The following is a 16,078-nucleotide window of genomic DNA, read 5'->3' as shown; positions in this document are numbered from 1 at the left end:
CCTAAAAATACACGACTCGGACGCCAGGCACTCAGCGCTGTCTAGATCGGAATGCGGTCCTGCCTGAATCCACAAAACAAGAGATAAGTGACGTCGGTATTGTAGTCTGGTGCCATCATGTCTGAGCCTCAAGCTCCAAAAAGGCTTTTGCAAGATGTTTCAATTATCTTCGCTGACAACTGACCAGAACCATCCGATGTATTTTCTAGGCGGGCGAACAGACAGTTTGAGGCTCTGGTAATAAGCTTTCACAACTACCTAGAGGACAACGTCCAACCGTTGCCTGGGAAAACCAAACCACCGGCGATAATGCCGAGCCTTGACTCGGCGTCGGCTCTGGACCTTCAAAAAAGAAAGAACGTCGCATCCGGGGCTAGAAACCAACTCCCCGGACTCCCGATCTTCAATACCAAACCCCCTCCGTTCCGAACCCTCCGATTTTTTTCGGTTTTGGCCTCCGTCTGTCCGGCCAATCATGGGTGCAAAGGGGGGTGTGCAAGGTGACAGGGGTTGCTTTGAAGCACTCAACAAAAAGGGGTTTAGGCTCCCCCAACAAAATCGGGGGGTCCACAGAGCCAAGATTTGCACATGCATTTTTTGTGTTGTGTGTCTGGCCAGCAGCAAGCAGGGGGCAGAGAATTAACAAAAAAGTTGTGTTTGGGTGGATGGGCAACACCGGTGGTTTCGACCGGGAAGTGGGATGGGAGGGTTATGGGATGGGACGGAAGGATGAGACGGATGGTGGGTAGGTACACACGGTGGTTGATGACATGAAGGAAAGGGAGAAGGCTAGCAGCTGGATGATGAGAGGGTGGTTGACAAAGAGAAGGCAAGACCCCGCCCCCGCAGTCGAGAATCTGAATTCAGACGAAGAAGGAGATGCACTGACAGCTGGCTGGGATTTGTGGTTGGTGGGTCCTATCCGTTCCCGCAACACCACCTTAATTGGGACCCCACATTGCGGATCTTATCGATGAGGGACAAGACGGGACTTGCTGTTATTGTTGTTGTTGTTGTTGTTGCAGAACTGTCGACGAAACAAAACAGCAAGAACGAGTCAATTCGGGGTGCTTCTTCGTTTGATTGGGCTGGGATGACGGCCTTGCCACTGCGCCTGAGACTTCGAGGCCGAGGGTTTCTTTGACTAGATCAACTTATCGTTGGCAGCTGGCACAGCAGAATGTCCATCTCACTCTTTGGAATTCGAATTCAGAGGACTGCGTGAAGGGAAAATGCAAGTCTACGGCGATCATCAGCTACACTAGCCTTCGAGCTTTCCTGTTCGCTCCAGCACCGTCCCTTTTCCAATTGCAGCCAATCGGTTGGGCCTCGGCATGATGCTAGATGTGGTCAACTGCGTCGTTGTCTCAGGTTCAGCTTGCAAAAAGAATGTCAAGAATTCCTAGCATGTGAGTCTCCCGCCACCCACACCCACTCCAGAGGCGAGGCGGTGAATACCTCTGGTGCTCTCTGCTCTCCAGATCGATCCAGACATTGCCATCTGGATGAGCTAGAGAAGAGATTGCCCACCTCATCCCATGGTGAGGTGGCCAATACGTGACCTTCACGCAGAGCAGCAAACTCTATGTATGCTCTCCCAGCCTTGTACTTAATAAGGAGAAGGCGCATTCCTGCATTGACAGCAAACTGTGCTACAAAGTGGTTGCAGTGGCAGGCAATATTCTGTATCGACTTGTGCCGGGTGGTCCTTCTGTTGCAGCGGTGTCCCAACAAAATCAGACATATCGACCCACGGATAAGGAGACCGAACCGCCGCACACACACGAAAATTTCCGGACCGAGAAGGGACTTTTTTCTCTTCCTCTCCTGGCCTTCCTAATCCTCTCTTTTCCCTCTCTGTGTGGCCGATCGGGTTCTGTTTTTTTTTGAACGGTTCGTGGCACCTTCTCTACCTGACGCTATCCTAAATTAACCATCCAGCCGTACTAACAACACCCGTGCCCCAGACCCTTCCTTTTTTTTTCCCTCTCTCCCTTCCGCCCGTTGCTGCTGTTCTTGCACACGGTGTACTACCCGGAGCTGTTTTTCCTCAGCGTCCATCTTCTCCAATTCGTCCAATTACTCGTGCGACATCCCTCACCATGGCTGCTGGAAAGTCTTCCGGCGTTGCTGCCGAGAAGAACGCCTCTCAAAGAAAGGCTATCAACGGCGACTCGGCCGTCTCGAGCTACGCTCCCTCCCCCGCCGATTCTCCCCGTCACTCGGCCTCGTCCACCTCGCTTTCGTCTCTTGCCTCGACTGACGCCCCGGCTCCTAAGAAGAATTACGGCAAGCTCATCGACACTTACGGAAACGAGTTCGAGGTCCCCGACTTCACCATCAAGGAGATCCGCGATGCCATTCCCAAGCACTGCTTCGAGCGGTCCAACCTCCGCAGCTTCAGCTATGTCGCCCGTGACATTGCTCTTTTGGCCACCACCTTCTACCTCTGGCACAACTTTGTGACCCCCGAGTACGTCCCCAACAAGGCTGCCCGCGTGGTCCTCTGGGGTGTCTACACTTTCCTCCAGGGTCTCTTCGGTACCGGCATCTGGGTCCTTGCCCACGAGTGCGGCCACGGTGCCTTCTCCGCTTCCAAGACTGTCTGCAACGTGACCGGCTGGTTCCTTCACTCTGCTCTCTTGGTCCCTTACTACAGTTGGCAGCTGAGCCACAGCAAGCACCACAAGGCCACCGGCAACATGGAGCGCGACATGGTTTTCCTTCCCCGCACCCGCGAGCAGCAGGCCACCCGCCTCGGCAAGATGGTCCATGAGCTTCATGAGCTCGCCGAGGAGACTCCCATCGTTACTTTGATCCACTTGGTTGGCCAGCAGACCATCGGCTGGTGGAACTACCTCCTCACCAACGTTACCGGACACAACAACCACGAGAGGCACAGAGAGGGCCGTGGCAAGGGCAAGAAGAACGGTTTCGGCGGCGGGGTCAACCATTTCGATCCCCGCAGCCCTCTGTATGAGAACCGTGATGCCTGGGCTATCATCATGAGCGACGTTGGTATTGCCTGCACCATCTCCATTCTGGTGTACCTCTGCAAGCAGTTTGGCACCGCCAACATGTTTGTCTGGTACTTCCTCCCCTACATGTGGGTCAACCACTGGCTCGGTAAGTTTGATCTCGAATCGTGGACCAGAAAGGGAATTTTGTGCTAACGAGCAACAGTTGCGATCACCTTCCTCCAGCACACCGACCCCTCGCTTCCCCACTACACCGAAGAGGAGTGGGATTTTGTCAAGGGCGCCGCCGCCACTATCGACCGTGAGTTTGGCTTCATCGGCCGCCACCTCCTCCACGGCATCATCGAGACCCACGTCCTCCACCACTACGTCAGCACCATCCCCTTCTACAACGCCGACGAGGCCACCGAGGCCATCAAGCCCGTCATGGGCAAGCACTACCGCGCCGATGTCAAGGACGGCCCCGTTGGCTTCATCAAGTCCATGTGGAAGGCTGCTCGTTGGTGCCAGTGGGTTGAGCCCACCGAGGGTGCCGAGGGTCCCGCCAAGGGTGTTCTCTTCTTCCGCAACCGCAACGGCCTCGGTACCGCGCCTGCGAAGATTGCCGCTCCTGTTGCCAAGTGAGTGAGTATGGTTGATGGGGAACTCAACTGAAGTTACTGCTCTCTCTACCCCGATCATTCAGCCATGACTCGGAGTTGTAAAAGAGGGGAGCTCCTGTATATATTATCATCATTCCCGGCCCTTCCACGACGTACCTAGCGAGGTGTTCCATTGCTTTCAGGCCAAAGCAACATCTCTACGCCCCTCTTTCCTGGACTGGACCAGCCTGAGCGGACACCAAGCATTATCCCAATGACTTTTTATTGGGACCGACTCGGAGTTTTACTTTTTCTCGTTTGTGGCTTTCAAAAAGTTCCCACGCTGTGCTGGAACGGGGCTGAGTGGCGGCGCTTCAGGCAAAGGACGGCGTTTCTCATTTGACTCGACTGTTGATAGCGGTGATTTATGCTATTCTGTTTATTTGGTCTGGCGGGAAGCGCGTGACAAGACAAGAAGCAAAATCGTCCAAAAAGACAAGGAGAGTCTGACAAGACAAAATAAATAGATGATTAGACACGAGACGGGGGTTATATGATGAGGGGAGTTAATGAGAAATATTTTGAACGTAAAATAATTGTGTTATACTGAGAAGTGATATGTGTGAGGTGAGGTTGTTAGAAAACGAGATGGTATGGGTTATGATGTCCCAAAACCTGGTATAAGAATTCAAGGAAGTGGTGTTGGGGGAAGCAGGTTAAGGACGTGTCAAGTGCGGGGAAAGGGCAAATGTGTGAGGTTCATGCGAGTGACTTACTCCGTCCGTTCCGGGAACCTTTTTGGGGGATACAAGCAGGAAAACTTGGGAACTTTTGCATGCTAGGTACTTAAAGAAAGAGAAACCTTATTTGTTGGGGGAGCGCTGGACCTTTTATACCTTGAGTCCGGGATGGGTCATGATGTTTCTTCTTCAGGATTGGGGTTATGTTGGTGAAGTCATGACTGTTAGCTGGAACTGCTTGGGTGTGGCTGGAATAAGGGCACTTTACAGGGATGGGGTATGTGCATTTAGGTATGTTAAGGAACAATTAGGAGCTTTTATTTATAGTAGTTTATTGCACTATGGTGTTTTTTGCGAAGCAGGTAGATGTTAGGGATTTGAGTTTTGGGGCTGGGAACATCATTTCCAAGAACGTATGGACAGTCAGCTAAGAAGTCAACCATGCGTCAAAAAACCAAAATCACCGAAGAGAAGTCCGAGATTTCGGAACCAAGGTGGGAAGGAGTGGAGTAGAATATTGGCCAAGGAACGGAGAACTTTAGCAACACCGAGGGTCCGGTCTTGTCGGTTGGTTTGGTGATTGGGGGTGGGAGTCTTTTGGTGCGTGTGTTTTGGGTATGTGGCACAGCTTGTGTGGCAATTTTGATCTCTTGGGGTGTGGAAGATGATTGTTGGTCTGCTGGTTGTTATCTAGACTGTTCTGGGCTGGAAAGGGGGTTGGTTCGTTATTGTTGATAAATGGGGGGTCTATCGTCATGCCTGGCACTTGGGCTTCAGTGTTTGGTTGGATGTGAAAGGGCATACTCAGGTAGACGTGGAGGGATGTAAGTGACAGGGAAGGTGAAGGGGAAATAAAGGCCTGTGTGAGAAGGATGGGTTGGGTTTCTGGTGATTGCCTGAACGCTGTTATCTTCACAATGGTGAAGTCGATTCACAGGAGCCAGACACCCGGATGCCAACCTACTGTTGAATTGTGGATGACGAGAGAAAGCAAGACACTGCATCTTGCTGACCCAGTACCAGTTACAGGCCTAACTACCTACCTAGGCACCGAAGACAGTCTGGTTGATGTGAGTCCAGCACAGCCGAACTTTGCCCCCTCGTTTCCAAATGTCCGAACCCATCTCATTTCGACTGGGTTCTGATTTCAGTATTCGAGGTAGTAAAGTCGTGGGGAAGGCGGTGGGTGTAAGAGTAGTGGTCCAGTCGTCGGGTGTGCTCTCTGTTTCAGTCCCGACGCATGACATAGTACCGTCATAGTTGGTGAAGACAGTGTCTGTTGTAAGTTTACTTTGTTAGCAACCTTTGGTTGTGAGTGTCTTCACGATTCAAGGTCTGGAAGAGAGAGAAAATAACAACTTACCCAGATCCCCTGTCACATTCTTGATCGCGTACTTCTCCTCGTTCGTGTCCCAGAACTCGCACTCGCACTGCAGAATAGCCCCAGGATCGGCAGTCAGGATGCACTTGTCACAGTCTCTGCTGAGCTTGCCATATATGGAGGCCGCGAGCTTCATAGTGATGTCGTTGAAACCAACGCAGAAGTCCAGCACGGTAACGGGGTTTTTGACCAAAGGCTTGGAGGGGTCAAGGGGTGTGCAATCAGCTGAAAGACCGTAACCATCAAGGGTGATGTTGGTGCAGGTCTTGGAAAAGTTGTGGAATTTCTCGAAGCCCGGGCCTCCTTGAGCGCTGGTCAAGGAGGTGGTGAGGGCGAAGAGCCCGATGGCAAGCGTGTTGACAGAGGCGAACATCTTGAGGTTTTGCTCTGCAGGTGTTGGATGGGCTGGTTGTGTTTCTGGAGGGCAAGTCGTTGAGGAGAGGAAAAGTCATGGCTTGAATAGCCAGGAGGAAGCTGGTCGACCATCTTTTGAGATGGGGCCTTGGAGCGACTCAAACGAAGAGCATCACGGGGCCACTCGGTGACCTGGCAAACAGACAAAGGGTTGCTCCTTCCTCTACACTGTTCCTCTGATCCCATATCATCTTGTGACGCCGTTGGGTCCATGCAGGAGCAATAGTCACCGCTACTTTTGTTCTGCTTATGGCGGGTTCAGGGGCTCCAGTAAGATCAAGACAGCAAAGAGTCGAGAAGTAGGCTATGTGCCTTCAGATAGGTAAAACCAAGGGACTTTGGAAATAGCATCCAGTGACCAGTCCTACACCTGCCGACACTTAGCTTAGATAACTACCAAGTCAGTTATGCCTGACAGCTTTGTTCAGAAGATGCTTCATGGATGAAGCCGTCATTGTCGCCAAGAGCTAGCAGTGGGTTCTCTAGAGTAATGCCGCTTGCCCAGCCGGGAGCTAAGTTTTGCAAAATCAGCAACTTTGCTTGGTTGCAAGAAAACGGTGTCACGATAGGGCTGGCAAAAAGGAAAAAGTGAAAAAGAAATGAGAAAAAGGACGTTGATATAAAACGTCTTTTTCAGAATGACACCAGACAAACGTTGCATGAAGCCATCGTGGAGAAGGACCTTCGACTGCTAAAAGCAGCTGAAGCCGGTGGAGCGAAACAGTGGCCAAACTCAAAAGGAGCTGAAAATAATCGGGGCCCGAAGTGTGGATATCGTGGGCGAGACGGTGATACCGGCGAGATCCGTTTGCTTGCTACCGCAGCAATCCCGGGTTGTTCCCCCGAGATCAGCTCCCGAGGATCATCAACCTCAACCGAACCGACCAGCCTACTGTGCGACATGTAAGTTGCCAACCGTGAGACGCGGGGAGTTGGAGATGGAGGAGGACCCTGGAATGTGGAAAGGCGTTGCGGTTTATGCGCGATGTTTCTGTGGTGCTGTGCCTGGCGGTGGCATAAAACCACCGAATCCCCAAACAACGTCTTCCCCGCCACAGGCCCTGTCCAGAGACTAGGCGCGCCCCTCCTTCATTTCCAGGCCCCGATCGATTGCTCCATCTCACAATTCTGGAACGATGAGAAAAAAAGAAAAAAAAACAAAGAAGAAAAGCAAAATGGAGATATCCAAGGTGCATTTCTGTTGACGAGGTTGCGGTCCACTTTTTCTACATTTTCTACAGAGTGGGAAATGCATCGAGATTGGGGGTGAGAAATGAGGGTGTTCCCTCATGGAGAGCATCCGGACGCCACAGCCGGCCCGCGGGCAGAGTGGTGAAGCTGCAAGCCACAGTGTTTCCGCACCTCACCGTTGCTCCCACACCTGTTTCACAACCTCTGCTGTCGGTGGCCTTGTTGGTGGGGAGGGAACAGAGCAGGCCGCTGACTGACTCCGAATATCTTCATGAATCGGGAGTGCACAAGTGGCTCTGCATGGGCCTGGTCTGGGTACGCTGTTCCGGGGAGGCAGTACAAGTCATGACTTTACTGGCGGGGGCACCGTCGCCTGTTCAGCTTGTACCGTTGGGTATTAACCGTGGCCGGTGTTTTTGTCCACCATGGCCGGAAGGATGGACGGATGGAAGAATGATATCAGATGGCGGCCGCAACCGGATTGGAGCATTTTCACGCTTATCTGTAACAACACAGGGAAATTTCTGCATCTGATATCACGACTCTCTCAATCGAGATACCGGTTCCTGGCTTCCCTTTGTGCCTTGGTTTTAGCTCATCTTGGGAGATGCTCGCGGCGGCTTTTCATAGGCTGTGCCCCACATTTGATGCCAGGTCTGATTTCAGGACCCGCGCTTTCTTACCCCCTTCTCGCTTGCGCCGTTAGTTTCTTCGTCATTTGCGCGCCCATCGCCCACCGCATCTTGACTCGTTTTTTTCCTTCTCTCCATCCTGATTTCCTGATTCCTGATTCCTGATTCCCTCGACACGTCGCTCTTTTTTTCCCCTTCTTTAACAAACAATAGGCCCGTCCGTCTCCTCGACGTCGGCCAGACACTCGTTCATCCCACACCCACACCAACCACCACCATAGCACCACACCACACCACACCACACCACACAACCACGACATTCGCTACATAATAGTTATTGCAGCCGCCCGCAGCATAATACGAAGAAAATCAATCGTTCACAGCATCCTGCGTACCGGAGTAGTTAATATATCACCAGCTGCTGCTTTTTGTTCCGAGCCGAGTCGCGCGCCACGTTTGTTTGTTCCTGTCGCCCAATCGCTCTTCGACCCAAACCCTATCGTGAGACATCTGCTCGGCATTTCAGGGGGTTTGCCGCTCAGACGCCGTGCGCCATATCGTCAATCCAGCGGTTGGCTCCGAAACGACTGCACTGCGACGCTTCCCGTCGCATCCATACTCTCGACTTCAGGAAACCAAACAATAAAACCTTCCAATTCGCATATCGACATCGGTCTTGTTGGTGGATCATGCCAAGATGATGATCTATGAGAGACCCGTTCATGATGCCGTCCTGCCCGGGCCAGGTTCGCCTCCGGGCATGACGGCCTCCAAATCCTCGAAATCCTCCTCCCTCAGCTCCATTGCCTCGGACGACTGCAGTGTGCTTGCCGATGTTAGTCACTTTGAAGAAATTGGGCTCGATGACGGCCAAATCGATCCTCGACGGTTATCCGACCCCAAAGGCATTACAAATCCCTACGATTCGCGATCCGTTACTAAGCGGCCCATGTCGGCTTCTACGCCACGACTCCAGAGCTCTCGCGAATCCTCCAGGACACGCTCAAAGCGGGATTCCGCCTCTTCGGTCAAATCGCGCCCCAGTATCGCTCCACTGCAGAGCTCCAGCCTGCGAGCTGTCAATGGCCGCGTGAACAGCCTTGGGCCTTTGCCGGAACCGCAAACCAGCCCAATGCCAATGCGCAACCTCGCTCTGCGTCCTGCTTTGAGCTTGACTGCGCGGCTCAGAAGCCCCAGTCCAGGTGGGCTCACACTCGCCCCACGAGACACCAACCTTGCTCCGAAGCCACGACGAAGCAGCTGGCAGTCCAACCGAGAGCGCAAGTCGGCCATGGAACTCGAGCTGGAGTGCGACGAGGATGACGGAGACGACATTCCCGACGGCCTTGTTCTGGACAACGTTCCCCTTTCGCCCAGGCCGCCCAGTGAGCGCACCAAGAGCCAGCCCTCATCAAAAACGCCATCCCCAGAGCGAACTCCCAAGGAGAGAGTGCGCAGTTTCGGAAATGGTACACCTCCGGTTGCCGTGGCCCAAGGCTGCCTCCGATCCCCCATGTGGAAATCCGAATCTGCCCTCTCCACGCTCAGTTCCGCCGCCTCCAGCAGGGTGACGAGCCCTGTGGCAACGAGATCCAAGAGCTGGAACTCGGTTCTGAACGACCTGAACCCCGACGCCAAGGCCCTCACAGAGAAGCTTGAGGAGCATGCCGAGGATTTGGAGCACAGAGCTCAACGGTCTAGCACAGGCTCGATGCCTACCCCCAGAAGGCTTTCCGAGACGGATGCGAAGCCCAGAGTCAAGTCCGCATTTGCCGAACTGCCCCCTCTCCGCAAATCCAACATCATGATTGATCCATTACCCATTTCCAAAGAAAAAGAGGCCGTCTTGTCCCGCACCCGCCCATCTTGGCTTCCCCCCAAGGATCCTGCCGAGGAGCGCAGGCACCTGAAGGAGTACCAGAAGATGATGGCCCAAAGCCACGAGGCCGAGAGGCGTCGGGAAGATGCGAAGCGTGTTCGCTCAGAGTGCCGTGATATCGCAGCAAACAGCATGATGGCGATTTGGGAACGTGATATTTTGCCCCGGTGGAACGAGGCTGTTCGCGAGCGCAGGACGAGGGATATGTGGTGGCGAGGAATCGCACCACGGAGTCGAGGAGCCGTATGGACCAGGGCGATTGGCAATGATTTGGGCCTGACCAAGACATCTTTTGACGCTGCATTGAGCCGTGCCCGTGACGCCGAAGCAAAGACAAAGTCTGGACATGCCAGCATGGAAGATGCCCGTGCTGTTGGCTGGTTTGACTTGATCAGAAGGGACGTCCAGGACCGAACATGGCCAGACCTTCGCATCTTCCAGCCTGGAGGCCCGCTCAACCAGAGCTTGGTCGATGTGTTGAAGGCTTATTCCATGTACCGCAGTGACATTGGCTACGTGTCTGGGTGTAACGTGAGTTGCTTACCGGTTCTTGTTCTTTTTGGCTCATGCTAACCACAAAACAGACCATCGCGGCACTTTTGCTTCTCAACCTCCCAACCCCAGTTGATGCCTTCATTGCACTTGCCAACGTCCTTAATCGGGGCCTGCCACTCAGCTTTTATGCATCTGACGCCGGGGCCAAGTCGTCTGCCTACAACCTGTTGCTGCAGACTCTGGCCCAGAAGGCACCCAACCTCTACGACCATCTGACGAACCTCCCTGACCACGGCCCGGATGCCTACCTTTCCGAAATCTTCACCTCCCTTTTCACCCGCCAGCTCGCCTTGGACGAGGCCACTCGGCTATGGGATGTTTATGTCTTTGAAGGCGATGCCATCATGATCCGTGCCGGCGTGGCTTATCTCCTCAGAAATGAGATGACGCTCCTCAGTGCTAAGAACATGGCGGACGTCCAGGCCACGCTGAACCTTTCATCAGAACAAAAGGCACCTCGTGTTGTTGGCGGCAACGGTGAAGAGGAGAGGTGGATGCGGGCCGTCAGGGATGCTGGCAAAACCTGATCTGTGACCACGGCCTTTGTTTCCTTTTCTTTCTGGGCATGTGGGCAGTATATATGAGACAGAGACGACAATTTTTTCACGACCGGGTACACTACAACAAGGCGAAGCAAAGACCAACGTACATATATTTGCAACCCTTTACACGCCAACCCAACAACATACACTTCGAACGCAGTCATGAAACAATGCGGGTATCGAACACCTTAACCTTGTTTACCCAGAGGCTGCGTTTTGTCTTTTTTTCTTTTTTTTTCTTTTTTTTCCGTCAAGGCATCAGGCGTTTATACCTTGGAGCTGGCGTATGATGGAGCCACGGCTACCTCACCTAGTTCTTCGCTTCTTTTTCTTTCGCGGCCCCGGTGTTCTTCTATTCGACCTTTTTTTTTTTTTTTTTTTCCAGGGGCGGCCCAATTTTTGTTCACAGCTGGTTTCTTTTCTGTTCGGTTCTTCCTTTCTGATTCTACTTTGAGATAATAGTCTTGTACTATTACTATTGTGTATATCTTAATTCGAGTTTTTATTCTTGGTAGCGGGGGTTGTGTGGTGTTGTTCAAGTTGTATGTTGAGCAGGCAGCAGGCAATAACGCTAAGGGGATGAGGGGCGGTTTGGTGTTTTTGCAGGCGGAAGCTATATTCTGAGGAGTGATTGATTCGGTGTGTGGGATAGACGGGAGGGAGGGAAGGAAAAGGTTGAAGTGATATGAGGAGTATCGATGGGAGTATAAATACATTAGGGAGATACCCTGTTGCTATGATACTCTTTGATTCTGTTTATATATGATGTTGATTAGTATGTGATGTTCGTGATGATTGTGGTGGTTGTGCTGCCTGTGATGCTTGTGAGGTCTACCCAAAAATATTCATATGAAAGCCATACTTGAAAAAGAACCTGAAATCTATTCGTATTTGTGTCCAGGCTTTATTCAGTCCCTACACTCCAATATGATGGTACGGGACCTCTTCCCGAAGCTCCTTTCTACAGGCCGTTTGGTGTTAGCCTAGTCATCCAACTAATCTCTGTGTTTTGCTACTGACATTGTCATGGCAGGATACCACATGTCATCCACCATATGCTTAATCTTTATTTTAGGATATGCCAAAATCACCCACTGTTCTAGTTACTAGATACATTGCCTTTCTCTTCTCGACCGCCGTGGATAAGCAGTTTCTAACAGTACCTAATTATGTACATGTTTCCCCGATCATCTGGCCCTCAAAGAATCCCAGCAAATATTTCGAGCGAGGAGTCGTGGTCGTTGACCCAATTGACGATACGAGAGAAATTGCGACACATGTGAACTGTAGATACACGTGCCTCAGGCTGGGCATCCCCGTGGTCTGTGTAGAAGATAAAGCCAGTATCGGCATGGCACATGAGCACCTGGCGAAGAAGATCGATGCAGCGATCAACATGTTCCCAGGTCGTTTCAGGCGGATCCTGGAAAGTATCGACATGCTGATAGTGATTTCTCCAAATGAACTTTCGGGTGATATATTCAAGCAGTGGAGCTGATGAAAAAACCTCCACCAGGGCGTAGTGCCGATTTGCGCTTTTCGTAGGCTTGGATATTGGGTCGAACGCCTGAAGTGTTTCGTTGTTCACCAAGATCATTGGTTCTGCGAGCTTCGCATCAGCATGCTCACACTGCTAACTTGATGTTTAGGGCACTTGAGTACGTACGGTCAACCGGAGAGTCCCACATCTCATCGAGCTCTTCCCGGGGTTGTCCCTTGAAAACAGACGGTTCCCCCAGCTCAGCATCAAACCTCATGGGCGACCTCTCTAGGTCCGACAACGGATCTACACCTTTATTAGTATTCAGACATAACAATGTTGTTAGCGTGCGTGGTGGGTGATCGCTGTGCGAATTGAGACGAGGAAGAATGCATGTTGAAAGGATTAATAACCGGACTTTTGGATCCCAGTTTCACTCATGGTAGGTACCTAACCTCAATCCTTACAAGTTGGAAACTGCCCCCAACGACTCAGCCATGTGTCCAGGCATGTGTTATGCCCGTTGGTCCCGCTCAAGACAACGGTTTATTCCATAGCTTGACTGGTTGTATCCCTGAACCCTCGCAAAAGACCCACGCATGTGCTTCCTTCACGGGGTGTAAGTATACTTCCCCCAGCCGAGAGGATCATCCTTGACGACAATATCCTTGTCCACCTTGTGCATAAGTCGCCTGTTCCAAGCCCATTGCTGAATCTTGGAAAGACTACGACATGTGTGAACGACTTCGGCAACGACCTTCGTGGGGTGGTTTAGTGACATCCGAGCAAAAGTGGTGGGGTGACGTCGCTACTACACCGAGCAGGGGTCGCCATGTTAGATACCTAGATATCCAGAAGGTTAAGGGGTCGATGATTGCGGCTAACCATAATGCTTTGCCGTAGCATATCAATGCAGTGATCTATGTGCTCAATCCCCATCGAGTCATCCGTGTTTTGACTTGTCACCCCACGATAGATGCCCTTTCGTCTCATGTTTTGTTGCCGCATGTCAGCGAAACCAATCCCGAGCGATCAAGATTCAAAACTAAGAATAAGAGAATCACTAATCATACCAGGCAGTGAAGTTGGTGGAAAACAGCCAGCTGGACAGCATATCCACCTATCATCGCCGGGTATTGGAAGTGTCTTGTTCTCCATTGGTCTCGCCTCCTCCGTGCTGATTCTGGAGATTCCAACTGGAAAAACAATTAGTAAGTGTCCTGCGCGGGACGGTGTGGCCTTGGGTACTCACAATCATACAAATCAGCCCACAGTTTGTCGTTGTGAGGGTTGGGCTCCCCCCTGAAATGGTGATGTTTCAATGCCAAATGCACGGGAGAAATGTGACCCGTTCGCACTCGATAGCTGTCAACGCTGGTGCTGAGATATATCACGATGCAGTCGTCAGTAATTATTGTGAAGACACAGGAAACCTTTGACAGAGTATGTGAGCAGTTCATCGGTTATTGAGCGATAAGGATGACAAGGTGGTGGTGCACTGTGATTTCAGTGATAATACCAACCATATCAGACTCTTGTGCCTTGTCTTTGTCGATAGCGGACCATGCCCAATCTAGGCCTAACCAACGTCTTATTTAGACGAGACGTCGGGGCGTATAACCGCCTTAATAGATTACGACTTTGCCTGGATCTCCTACCCCGCTTACGAGTTTCTTCGCTCATTTGACGGGCTTGGGAGTCAATTTCGAGGTTGGTCCTGCGATAAAGAGAGTTGGGAGGTAGCGTTGAGGGATGCCAAGCTTCATGGGTTTCCTGCCTCCCTGCCATCTACTAGCGAATCAGACTCGGGAGTTGATTGGGTTGTTGCACGGGAATGGGAGGCATTGGAGGCTGAAGGAGTCAGGCGACCGAGGACTATTGATGGGACTGATAAGGTGGCTGATGTTGATGCGATCCTGTGTGCGATTTTGCCGTGGCGTGTTACCAACGCGGAAATTTTGGCCCGTCCGACGGAGGAGGTGATTATTGAATGCAGGAATGATAATGAGAAGCACCTGGATAAGTTGTTGGCCCGCCTGGGTTTTTGATTCCTGGTATGAATAAGGCAGATGGCTGGATGGGAATGGAAATCGATGTTTTGCGAGCTGGTGTGTTGGTTATACGATTTTGCTTTGGCCTTGCTCGGGTTAAGGGAGATTTACACAAATGCTACAGAATATAGGTAGTTTACATAGATAGGTATAGAAACCTAACAGAGAAAAAGAAAACTATACGAGTCTGTGAAAAGAAGCTCTAAAACCACAGAGCAACCCACGTGTAGGCCTGACAAAAGGTGGGACAAGGTGAATACTGGGAGCAACCACACTTTGTGCAGTTAGTTAGCATGTTCAATCCCTGTGATATGGACGGGGACCTCTCTGGTCTTGGTGGTCGTTAGCGCCTGGTTAAGGCTACCGTGTGGTAAGATATGGTGGGAGGAATATCAAATGTGGGTTATAAGTTCGACAAACGCCAGAGCCTTAGGCGAACTGATCGAAATCCAGGTAATCATAAAGATAACTCAGCATCGTTAGCTTTTGTGGGTGTCGTTCATGTCCCTAAGTGTCTAATATGACACTTGGAGGGTGTAAACATATAAAGAGAAAAAAATACAAAAGGGGTTTTCGTAATGCCTGATAGTCACTCACCTGGTAAAACAGTGTGATTTTCAAGGTTGAAAATATATACATCAAAGAGGAGAAATAATAATCGGAAGCACCGGGTGTGGGCCAAATGTGTCAGTGATATAGCATGTGCGATATAAGCCTGGCAGCGAGGTAAAAGAACAATGGGAAAACCAATCTATAAACAATGCGGTATCATTTTAGAAGAGCTAGGGCGCATTTCATTAACGTACATTATAAGCGAGTGCACCATATAAGCGAGTGCACCACTTTTTAAGCGACGCACTATCCTTCTACCTAACATCGACTTTTTCTACATAACCCAATATGCCTTCTACTTTAAAGGAAGCCAGGGTGATCTTAGCCCTCGAAGCTCTTGAAAAAGATAAAAATCTCAGCCTCCGAGCCGCAGGAAAGATCTACAACGTCCACCATACGACTCTCTTACGACGACGCGCTGGCCGGCCTGCACGACGCGATACCACGCCCAAATCGAAGAAGCTTACTCAATCCGAAGAGGATGCTATTGTTCAATATATCATTGAGCTATATGCGCGAGCTTTTCCACCAAGATTACGTGGTGTGGAAGATATAGCCAACCAACTGCTACGCGTACGCGACGCGCCCCCTGTTGGCAAGCTCTGGGCACACAACTTCGTCAAACGCCAGCCACAGCTCCGTACGCGTTTTACGCGTAGATACGATTACCAGAGGGCTAAGTGCGAGGATCTAAAGGTTATTGCCGAGTGGTTTGCGCTTATACGGAACACTAAGGCCAAGTACGGTATTATAGATAACGATATCTACAACTTCGACGAGACTGGGTTTATAATGGGTATTATCTTCGCGGGTATGGTAGTTACGACCTCGGACGGCCTTAGCAAGGCAAAACTGGCCCAGCCTGGCAACCGCGAATGGGCAACGGTAATCCAGGGAGTTAATGCCCTCGGCTGGGCTATCCCTCCCTTTATTATCTTAGCCGCACAGTACTACCTTGCTAACTGGTATACCGAATGCAATTTACCGTCCACCTGGCGTATCGTAACCACCGATAATGGATGGACTACCAATCCGGTAGGCC

At 51.3% G+C, this 16,078-nt stretch overlaps 6 protein-coding genes across 6 annotated transcripts; 3 read left to right on the top strand and 3 right to left on the bottom strand.

The window, feature by feature from the left end:
* Positions 1 to 61: 61 nt before the first annotated feature.
* Positions 62 to 4,254, top strand: FAH12 (Oleate hydroxylase fah12). Its single transcript, XM_062947691.1, has 2 exons — positions 62 to 3,126; positions 3,184 to 4,254. The coding sequence occupies exons 1-2, from the start codon at positions 2,103 to 2,105 to the stop codon at positions 3,600 to 3,602; spliced, it is 1,443 nt and encodes a 480-aa protein (XP_062798921.1). The 5' UTR covers positions 62 to 2,102; the 3' UTR covers positions 3,603 to 4,254.
* A 1,073-nt stretch (positions 4,255 to 5,327) lies between these two features.
* On the bottom strand, positions 5,328 to 6,053 carry QC764_504325 (uncharacterized protein; the record flags this gene model as incomplete). The annotated part of the gene is made up of 2 exons (XM_062947690.1): positions 5,328 to 5,575; positions 5,663 to 6,053. 2 exons carry the CDS (start codon positions 6,051 to 6,053, stop codon positions 5,343 to 5,345), a joined length of 624 nt encoding a protein of 207 aa, XP_062798920.1. The 3' UTR covers positions 5,328 to 5,342.
* Positions 6,054 to 6,192: 139 nt separating this feature from the next.
* QC764_0078220 (uncharacterized protein) lies at positions 6,193 to 7,218 on the bottom strand (the record flags this gene model as incomplete). The annotated part of the gene is made up of 2 exons (XM_062940754.1): positions 6,777 to 7,218; positions 6,193 to 6,337 (listed from the first exon to the last, which is right to left on the bottom strand). The coding sequence occupies exons 1-2, from the start codon at positions 6,995 to 6,997 to the stop codon at positions 6,193 to 6,195; spliced, it is 366 nt and encodes a 121-aa protein (XP_062798919.1). The 5' UTR covers positions 6,998 to 7,218.
* Positions 7,219 to 7,824: 606 nt separating this feature from the next.
* QC764_504320 (uncharacterized protein) lies at positions 7,825 to 11,645 on the top strand. Its single transcript, XM_062947689.1, has 2 exons — positions 7,825 to 10,327; positions 10,381 to 11,645. The coding sequence occupies exons 1-2, from the start codon at positions 8,615 to 8,617 to the stop codon at positions 10,876 to 10,878; spliced, it is 2,211 nt and encodes a 736-aa protein (XP_062798918.1). The 5' UTR covers positions 7,825 to 8,614; the 3' UTR covers positions 10,879 to 11,645.
* A 296-nt stretch (positions 11,646 to 11,941) lies between these two features.
* QC764_504318 (uncharacterized protein) lies at positions 11,942 to 12,959 on the bottom strand. The gene is made up of 2 exons (XM_062947688.1): positions 12,560 to 12,959; positions 11,942 to 12,495 (listed from the first exon to the last, which is right to left on the bottom strand). Exons 1-2 carry the CDS (start codon positions 12,648 to 12,650, stop codon positions 12,092 to 12,094), a joined length of 495 nt encoding a protein of 164 aa, XP_062798917.1. The 5' UTR covers positions 12,651 to 12,959; the 3' UTR covers positions 11,942 to 12,091.
* A 487-nt stretch (positions 12,960 to 13,446) lies between these two features.
* QC764_0078190 (uncharacterized protein) lies at positions 13,447 to 14,421 on the top strand (the record flags this gene model as incomplete). Its single annotated transcript, XM_062940753.1, has 3 exons — positions 13,447 to 13,584; positions 13,641 to 13,816; positions 13,978 to 14,421. Exons 2-3 carry the CDS (start codon positions 13,769 to 13,771, stop codon positions 14,419 to 14,421), a joined length of 492 nt encoding a protein of 163 aa, XP_062798916.1. The 5' UTR covers positions 13,447 to 13,584; positions 13,641 to 13,768.
* Between the last annotated feature and the right edge of the window lie 1,657 nt (positions 14,422 to 16,078).

The sequence above is a fragment of the Podospora pseudoanserina genome, chromosome 5 (genome assembly GCF_035222485.1).
Source record: "Podospora pseudoanserina strain CBS 124.78 chromosome 5, whole genome shotgun sequence".
Taxonomy (NCBI): domain Eukaryota; kingdom Fungi; phylum Ascomycota; class Sordariomycetes; order Sordariales; family Podosporaceae; genus Podospora; species Podospora pseudoanserina.
This window is presented reverse-complemented; position numbering and strand designations above follow the sequence as displayed.

Excerpts from the sequence above, each read along its gene's own strand:
- FAH12 (XM_062947691.1), top strand. The coding sequence starts at position 2,103 with ATGGCTGCTGGAAAGTCTTCCGGCGTTGCTGCCGAGAAGAACGCCTCT. Across the intron at positions 3,127-3,183 it reads GTGGGTCAACCACTGGCTCG|TTGCGATCACCTTCCTCCAG; the intron begins GTAAGTTTGATC and ends AACGAGCAACAG.
- QC764_504320 (XM_062947689.1), top strand. The coding sequence starts at position 8,615 with ATGATGATCTATGAGAGACCCGTTCATGATGCCGTCCTGCCCGGGCCA. Across the intron at positions 10,328-10,380 it reads GCTACGTGTCTGGGTGTAAC|ACCATCGCGGCACTTTTGCT; the intron begins GTGAGTTGCTTA and ends ACCACAAAACAG.
- QC764_504318 (XM_062947688.1), bottom strand. The coding sequence starts at position 12,650 with ATGAGGTTTGATGCTGAGCTGGGGGAACCGTCTGTTTTCAAGGGACAA. Across the intron at positions 12,496-12,559 it reads GTGGGACTCTCCGGTTGACC|AACCAATGATCTTGGTGAAC; the intron begins GTACGTACTCAA and ends CGAAGCTCGCAG.